The sequence below is a fragment of the Chelon labrosus genome, assembly GCF_963514085.1.
Source record: "Chelon labrosus genome assembly, chromosome: 4".
Classification (NCBI taxonomy): Eukaryota; Metazoa; Chordata; class Actinopteri; order Mugiliformes; family Mugilidae; genus Chelon; species Chelon labrosus.
In genome coordinates, this window is record NC_140340.1 from 27,273,833 (window position 1) to 27,283,347 (window position 9,515).

A 9,515-nucleotide genomic window follows, 5' to 3' on the forward strand; every position below is an offset into this window, starting at 1 on the left:
AATAAGATGATGTTTGGGGAAACGCTTTTCATGCGCCCTGTAATTTATCCATTTATTCGTGTAGCCTGTGCTGTTTTCTTTCTTTGTTCTTTTCTTTTGTTACTTTTTTTTAGTTTTTTGACTGATACTTCAGTACTAAAGTTGTTTACACTGACCAATATTATGTTGCAATTTCTGTATGGCTGTACAAAAAAATATATATATATGAGATTTATCGTAATAAACTGCAAAGTGACATCTCGAGTGTGTTTGAGTCTCTGCCAGTATACGGCTTTTCTAGTTTTTGTACAGTGTACAATATTGCATATGCATTAAAATGCCTCAGAGGTATTTTGTTAAGAAACACAAGCACTGTGTACAGATGGATTATACAATGCACCTTGGATTTCATGAGTGGATGAACACACTGACAGCAATGCTCTATAATTGCCAATGTTGTCTGTCACACCACATTGCTCTACACTGATCTCAACAGTTATTGGAAGGAGTTTCACTTAATTTTGTATAGAAACGTTTGGTTTCCAAAAGATAAATCATGCCCATTTTCACAATCCCTTGATTTGTTTTCTAGCACCAGCATGGGGTTTCACTTTAAAGCTATGAAGCGAGAGTTTTGTCTCCGCTCTCTGGCAGTGAATGTAATTACACAAACAGTTTCAATGTGCGTGTGATGTACGCCTATCATCTATAGTAATCTAGTGACTGCTTTCTGTTTTGGACTGTAATTTGAATTTGAAGTTGTTTTAAACCTAGAACATCAGATACTTTTCCTGGATGCTTCCTAGATTCTATTTAAAATTTTCCTGGTTGGTGGGCGCCCAGAATTCACACCCCACCTTAGCTACCACTCCTGCTTCTCTGTTCTCAACCATTGCTGTGGACTACTCATTCTAGTTTCTCTTCATCACTGGCAAAGACAGGTTTGTCTGATGTTAAGGCTTAACAGAAGTCCCTTCCTTTGTTCTGCACTATAGCTTTAATATCTTCACAGTTATTGGAGCAGTTGCTTCAGAAATTGGTACAGACGTTCATGGCAGCCATGACTCTGGATAACTCCTATCAGAACATCAAACCTTTTTCTTTTGACTTTATTTTATAACCTGCAAAATAATGGCATTAGGCTCAACTATATTTGATAATAGTGCTAATCAGCAAATGTTAACTCTCTTATACACTTGGTAAACATGGTAAACATGGTATACGTTACATTTGCTAAATACTGTATTAGTGGATTAGCATAACAATAATAATAATGGTTATTATTTTTTTTTTTGTATACATGCAGTATATCTGGATAGGGCCTTTACATTTTTTAGGTTTACTTTGCTTTACTAATTACTGATTTCATTTTACAGTTAGATTAATTCCAGCAAAGTTACTATGTTTATCTTTTTAATGGAATATCACTGTATCATTTCTCATTGTAAGGGCCAGAGAAAGACTTCTTGCCACTTTTGTCCAGAAATACCCATATAGTGCGCTCACAATAACTACAATATGCTGAAAAAATACTTTTGAAATGAGCTGAGATTTGAGATTTGCATTTCTGAAAAGTGCAAATGTTCTTTAAAGACTAAAAAATATTGATTATCGTAACGATTTTCACAGATTCAAGTGTTTCCTTGCTGCTTCAAATATTTACAAAAGCATAACAGTGGATGCCTTGAAAAGGGGAAAGGGCTACTGAGGTTCCAATAGTGTCCAGATTGGCTGTAGACTGTTAGTTTTATTAATGTGTGAATTTTGAAAAAACTAAACACGATACAATCACTGCATCCCATTGAACTTGCAGGCTTTAAAAACATTCCAGTAGTGACATTGTTGATAGTTTTAATTAATTTACAATTATGAGACTGACAGTGATTCTTCTCATAGTGTGACAGCAGTTTAAAGTGTTGTCTCTTTGTGTTTATTTCTGATATAGCCTCATTCATTGTATTTTGTATTGAACACATCACCACCTTGTGAACATAAGTGGTACAACACCCTTCTGACAAGTACCAACACACAGGCCTGGTTTATTGCAGACCTTGAGTAAAAAAGAAAAGTGCAGTTTGTAGTGATGTACTGTTTTGAGTGCCATGTCGGCCATGTAGGACTAAAGTAAAGTAAACTTGGTTCAGAGGAAAGAATGTTAATTTTTTTTTCTTTACTATCCAAATAAATTTGACAATTTCCCTTCCCTTTTGTGTCCTATTTTCCTCTCCTCAACTCCTCCCATAAACCCCGTTCCCAGAACATCTGGTTGCTTTGGTTTTGCTCCAAAAGTGAATACTGCAAGAGCCTGAGACGGAATGTGAGAAGGGGGAGTGAGGAAACAAGATATCTGAAGAAAAGTGAGTGGAAAATATTATAAAAGCAGAGAGAGGGGAGAGAACGAAGGAGCAAGGTAAGAAAAAAATTACTGGGGCAAGCGCATTTCCAGGAAGACACAGCCTGAGCGACCAGAGAGAGCTGCAGAAGCAGTGTCCTCAGAAAAGGGTTTCTGTGTTTATCCACCAGCAGCTCGCAATATGGCGCTGTTCCTGTTCTGCAAGACGCCTACAGGTTAGTACGACTGCCACTGCCCCACCCCTCCTGCTTGTATCTTTTGTCATTGATTTGTGACTGCTGTATTTGTACATGCTAAAGCTCGTAGTTTTTAAGAGATTTGGTTTGAGGCAGCCAGAATGAAGTGCAAACACAAACGCTTTAAAAAGCTTATCACCAGGAAGGCCAAATAAGCCCTAAATTAATTCAAGAACTTGTCTCGCATTTGTCCAAAACCTCTGCGGCTGGTGAAGGAGCATGCATGTTCTATCTCAAACAGTCCCAGTGTGTACAGAGAGACCCGTCTCTCTTGATAACTGTCTGACTTTAGTTTTTCTCATATATTTGTCTTCAGGCACTGCTGGAAATGTCATGTTGTATATTCAAGTTGTCACAGCTTATTCACTTCAGTATCCCTTGTTTCTCATTTTGCTTTTTTACTAACCCTCCTAAAACTCAGACCGGGACCAAATGCTTTTTATGATGCATATACAGTAAAATAAGACAATAACATATGAAGTAGGGTATGTTTAACTTGCATGTGCTTTATCGAAAGTAGTATAATGATCATTTCTATGAGCTCCGGCCTTTAATCATTCAATTGCATAAGGGAACTGACCCTTTGTTAGTGGAAGAGTCTTCAATTGGTTTCATTAAATAATTTGTGTATCTGTGTTTTTGTCCTTCAAACAGGAGCAATCAGAGTGTCCAGAATACAACTCGTCCTCTGCTGTACTCTCCTGTGTCTTATCATTTGTAAGTGAACAGAAGGATATGTTCTATTCTAATACTCAGTCTGTCAGGACAGTACATGCACATATGAAAATGTACAACAGAGCTTTGTTGCCATGTCTTACAATGACCTCAGCTGAGCTGCGTACTAAGCAACGATTGTGCTTTTTATTTGCAGTCCTTTGCAGGAAGATCTGCTTTTGCATTTCGTCTGAATTGTAGAAGATCACTATAAACCAATAAACCAATATGCCCTCTAAATATATATTGCAAAACATATAAGTGGTTTATACAGTGTAAGATCAGATGTGAACAGCTGGGCTGGATGTGTGCCTTCCACAGGTCAAAATGGTGTTTAAATAGTAAAGCATGCTTTGCCTCCTCAGACTTCCTTCGTGGACGTAAAGCTGCTGCCGGTGTGGAGTCAGCGCATCCAATCTACCACTTCTTGGGAAAGGACAGGGGAAGAATAAGGACGGACACAGTGGTCAGGGCAGCAGAACCACAAACTCCTCTGGAGACACCATGGGGAGCTCCTTTGGTGTGGGGCGACAAGCATAACTCAGTGAGGCGCAGGGCTAAATTTGCAAGTCAGGAAATTCATATAGGTCTATTAACCGTCGTGGTGGGAACATATGCCCACTTTGTTCGAAGTTTCCTCTCTTCAGCAGAACTTTACTTTCTCAATGGTCAAATTGTCACCTATTACATTCTCACAGACAACCCTCGTACTCTAGATCCCCCGGTCAGTCTGGGGCCTGGACGAAAGATGACGGTGATTCCTGTTGCAGAGCTCCCTGGCTGGGAAAGGTTGGCTCTTCGCCGGATGGCCCTGGTTGCTGAAGCCATAAGAGACATTGGCGAAGAGGTTGATTACATATTCTGTGCTGATGTTGACTTAGAGTTTGTGGCACCTGTGGGAGAGGAAATCCTAGGAGACCTGGTGGCTACACTGCACGCAGAGCTGTATGGGATGCCACGGAATGCGCTCCCTTATGAATTTGAAAAAGTCTCATCAGCTTGCGTGGAAGAGGATGAGGGAGATTACTACTACACCTCGGAGTTGTATGGCGGGTTGGTGTCTGAAATGCACAAACTGGCTCGTGCCTGTTCTTTGCTTATTCTTCAGGACCAGGCTAAAGGCATAACAGCAATAGGCCTAGAGGAGAGCTACCTCAACCGCTACCTGATTGATCACAGGCCAACCTGTGTGCTGTCACCAGAGTACAGCTGGTGGGATTCAGCCCTGGTTGCCCATGTGCCTGTACAGAGGCTGGTCTCCTTGGGAAGGCAATGTGGGGTTTATGACAAGCAGAAGAAAGAGCAACACAGATGTTGACTAAATCCAAAACGTTTGAGGCATTTCACCACAAATCCAAGTGGCATCTTCTGTCCTAAATGACTGGTGGGGAGTTTAGGTCTTTACTGGGAACATCTGTGGGTGGAGGCCACCTGAAACTCATGATAGGAGTAATGACCCGATACTCACCTAGAGAGTATAGCAGTTTGGGTGAGTGGTGAAGTCTTCAAGATAACAAGTCCATTTGCTTTTGTTTTAGCTTTGTTTAAGATATACCATTCAAGAATGGATGCAGACCTTACTCTGACATGAACTGACAGTTACATTTGCTGTGGAGAGAGTTGGAGACGGTCAGACATAAGCAAACAGTGTTGTATAGAACACAGAGCTGAAGGGAAAAAAAGAAAGATGCAGCCTGTAATCACACTGGAGCAAATCTGCACTCAGTTAAAGCTCCATTTGTGCGAATAGCGATTCTGTGTGTCTGCTATCTCCTCCACAGCAGACAAAAAATAAATTGACCTGTCTCTTTAAACGTAGCGCTGCCCTCTCCATTAATGTCAGCCTAAGAGATACTGCTCCAGTGGCTTTGTGGTCAGCAGTGATAAGAGTCAACAGTGTAAGTGCACACTTTCCCCCCAGTGGACAATCATTAACTGGAAGAGCTGCTGTTTCAAGGTTTTTAAAAACCAGGTGGGGGAAATGGATCCAATGGGATCCAATGGGATACATGTGCCTAAGTTTGAGTTTCACCACAAGAAAACGTGTTTAAATTGTTCAGGGTGTTCTGAAAATTTCTAACTAATCAGTTGGAGTAAAAGGTAAATTCAAAATGACCTGATGTTGTCTTGCTTTTTCTCCCACACACAAACACACACCCACATTCACACTCTGCTTTCTGTCTACTGTGTGCTGTGCTTTAATGGGAGGGTTAAACAGCAGCAGATGTTTCTTTTCTCACTGCCAACAGAATGTGTCCTCAGGGCCAGATCGCCACGTGGAGTGAAGTTGGAGGTGGAACTTCACATGATCTTATGAAACCGATTTTCAATTGTTTCTGTTGGTTTGTTCACTACATTCAGAATCACCACCGCTCACTACACCTGTGCTTCTGGAACTGCATTGTCAGCTTATTAAGCTTTAGTCAAATTTGCCCTGAGTTGCTCAGTGGACTGTAAATCTCTGTCTCATAACACCCTGCTTTCACATATCAACATATGCATATAGCACAATGTATCTGCAGATGTTCCTTAACATCTGCAGCCAGTTTCACTACATAAGACTTCATAAGTCAAAAGTCCAACTTCAGAAAGGACATCTAAATTATCTGCAGCACAAAGCTGTCAAGTTTTTCATATTTCAAGTACTTATGCTGTGTTATTTGTAGCCACCCTCCAGCTGGTGTCACAGACTGTTACAGTGGAAATGGCTTTTTTATCTGAATTACACTGTGATGTTGATTTATGAAACATAAAATATTAACATAAGACCAAAATAACACTTGCAGAACAGACTAAAATACCTCTGTGAAAGCAGCTCCTGCTATAATTTTGTTACTTATACAGGATCTTTTACTTAGGTTACCTTCATGCGATTGGTCAGATCCATGCTGAGTACCCCTGTTCATGCCATAATGCAAAGCAGTTTAAAGAATTATGTCTTTAATCCATGTCATATGATTTGCTGGTGGAGCCTACTGCCAGCAGCGTAACCTATAGCAGACATGGGCAGCACAGAAATCCTCAATGTGTAAAGATCTACATATACCCTTCTACTTTGTCAGCATATAAAACCTGACTGCATTTAAAGATTAATCAGTTTTGTAGAATAAAGAAGACAGCAGAAAGAATTATATAAAATTCTAATAATGCAAAGAAGCATTCTTCAATATATTCATCTGGCATTTCTTTGGCCTATGACACTGATTTTATCTAAGTTATTAAGATGGTATGGTTATTCTTGCCATTTGTAACATAGGGAAACCCTGAGAGTAACGTTCATACTGAGAAAAAACATGCGATCTATCAATTTACATGTGCATTGTTGAGTCTACTGCATATGCACACAAATTCAGTTTACATTCCCATTAAAAAAACAAGAGGCGGTTTGGAGTCCACAGCTCACCTGTCCAAATCCAAACCAATATGTTGCTGTGAGGCACACAGCTAGCTAATGAGCCACCAGCTAATGAGAACAACAAATGCACTTATGTCCCACTTAATTTTAATTTTTTTAAATGAAACATTTTAATCGTAATTTAAATTTACTCATAAAAGGTAGATTGCTGATACCACCCAAGTTGTATCATCTCATACTTATCATCAGGAGCAAGTGAATGTGTGGCATATGTATGTATGACGTTTTTACTATGTGGAATTGTCCTGCGTGTGCTGCGTATGTCGTGTGGCAGTATGTGCCGTGAGGGGCACACAGTCCACACGGTATGTATATGTTGTATGGTATTGTGCGCTGGTACTTGTAACTATTGTTTAGCTCTGGGTTGAGTGTGTACGGAACTGATGTCATGCTGACGGTGCCGTGCGGTTACCTCCCGGCCCGACTCCACCCAAGAGATCATCTCCCAATCCAACCCCACCCAAGAGGACAAGTATTGTGCTGGTCATCAAAGGGATTTATAGCATCCAGTCCTATTAAGCATTCTAGGTTGAGTGTGTACGTAAGATTATCTTGTATGTATAATAATTAAAAATGAAAATAAAGTCAGCCATTACCTTGTCAGCTTATTTGTGTCAAATAAAGTTCACAAAGTTAAAGATTAATTATTGGTTTCTTATCTGCTGCATGTATCTCATATCTAACTACAAAAATCATTTTATTGAGTGTAATTAATTTAACAAACAGGCTAAACAAGTTAAACAATGTGATGTCAGAAAATGTCTTGCTTTTGCTTCTTACCATTGCATGTCCTGACTTTAAACTTGCTTTGGATGTGCTCACTCTACATCTCTGTAACAAATTAGGATCACAGTATGTTAGAGTTTTTCAAAGCAAACTACTCAGCTGGTAATGTTAACAGAAAATGCAATAATTAGCTCCAAAAATGAACAAAACAACATTAACATCTGAACATTTAGACCGAACAGCAAAGTTAGATAGATGGCAAAAAAAATTATCTTGATTCGCGTGACTACAAAAAGACCTCGTGAATAATTATAGTGACAATAAAGACTGGCCCATTAAAAGAATTTAGTTGGTGTTAGCAGTACTTGTTGGATACAGCACTTCTAATTGTGGACTATTTGATCAAAACACAAAGTAACATCTTTATCACTGTTACTGATAGTAGGCCCCAGGTTTCGGTCACTAAAATATGTACCTCTGATTAGCACCAACATTGGAGCCTGGCCAAATAATACTTCCATTAATAATTAACCTATGTGGTTATTCAGAGTCGCTGGTAAAAAAAAAAAAAAATAAATAAATAAATAAAATAGAAGGACATACATGGTATGGCACAGAACTGGGAGGAGAGACGGGATGATTCAGAAATAAAAGCAGTGTATGAAGATAAGCAAGCGACATCATGTGAATGTTAAGTAAAACAATTGATAGGCCAAAGTAATAATGTTTAAAAATGCCACTGTGTTCCGGGTTAAAGTCTTAAGCATGCTGTGTTTAATGTTTAGCCCGAAACAAAGGGTGTTTAATTTTAAGGCATTCTTCAGCTTCCATCAGGTGACACCTTCAGGGCCTCTGTAAACACAGAAGCTCCAAAATCAATGAGTCCTATCCACCCCAAAGGCTTTTTTTTAGTTGTTTGCACAGCAGGCAACCTGTCAGACAAACTACCTCTCTGGTATCAAACTGACTATGTGCTTGAAATTTGCATGTATGTAGACTAAGAGAATGCAGTGCCTAGAAACAAAGCCATCAGCCCAGGGTTGTGTCTCATAGTTATCAAGCGAATAAAGGCCCCATTTAGCAAGGCGCTGAAGGCGGTTTCCGATTTTACATCACGCACATGTATTCCTATTTAAATTATCGGCAAACTAGTGTGCGTTAATCCACTTTCATAAACAGGGAAATATGTTTCAAACATGTGACATATATGTGTGTGTGGGACTTGTCAGGGGGATGGGTGGGGTGAAGAGCTATGGTAATCTGCTGGATTCACACTGGCCTTTCCCCACCCTGCCAGGGGCTATGCCACTAATCACCAGGTCAAGGGGAGTGACACAGGCAGATAGTCACACTCACACTTGTACTGAAGTCATTTTATATGCCATATAAATAAAGAAACGTGTTTAAGAGGGATGTTGTTGATTTTTTTTTTGTGTGTGTGTGTATAACTGAAAGTAGGTGTTTATTTGATAAAGAGGAAGTCAACTTGTCCACAGGGTAATTATCCAAGAGTTTTGAGTATAGTCTAATAAAGATGTGCTCACAGTTTTATGTATATTTAAATTACCCTCATTACAATGCATCCCAAAGCTTATTTGAAAGAAAGTTGGGCTACACTGCAGTGTAGTCTACAAAAAGCTCCTTTTAACAGTTTCAGTGGAATTATTTCTCACATATCAGCAAAACACAGGTTTCACAGGCAGTTTTGACAAGAGGTGACCAAAATGTGTGCATCTGAGATTGAGGCTCTGTGTTTCTAGAGAAGGGGGAAGTAGTGACTAGAATGTTTCTTCTAATAAGGATTTAAAAGGCCAGCGAAGACGCCCTGCTGTCTTGATTCTGTAACTACATAGCAAAACCCAGTAGTAGTAGTAGGCTGTAAGTGAACCAAATGACAGAATACTTCTTAAACACTATAAAACGAAACGACAATAATACATGCTAGACGTTGAGTTCATTCCAGCGGAAAATGAAAAACTAACAAACCACTGTAACAAGTCGAGACCAATCCAGCTGTCAGCCCTGTAGGCAGCAACTGTAATCCCTCCCCGGACCGGAGCGAGCACAGGGAGCCTGGGCTGCTAAAGCTCCA

At 39.7% G+C, this 9,515-nt stretch overlaps 1 protein-coding gene across 1 annotated transcript; it reads left to right on the forward strand.

Annotated features, from left to right (window-relative positions):
- The first annotated feature begins 2,373 nt into the window (after nucleotides 1-2,373).
- Nucleotides 2,374-5,288, forward strand: LOC311486252 (globoside alpha-1,3-N-acetylgalactosaminyltransferase 1-like). The gene is made up of 3 exons (XM_084542043.1): nucleotides 2,374-2,547; nucleotides 3,223-3,285; nucleotides 3,648-5,288. The coding sequence occupies exons 1-3, from the start codon at nucleotides 2,514-2,516 to the stop codon at nucleotides 4,598-4,600; spliced, it is 1,050 nt and encodes a 349-aa protein (XP_084398169.1). The 5' UTR covers nucleotides 2,374-2,513; the 3' UTR covers nucleotides 4,601-5,288.
- Nucleotides 5,289-9,515: the final 4,227 nt, after the last annotated feature.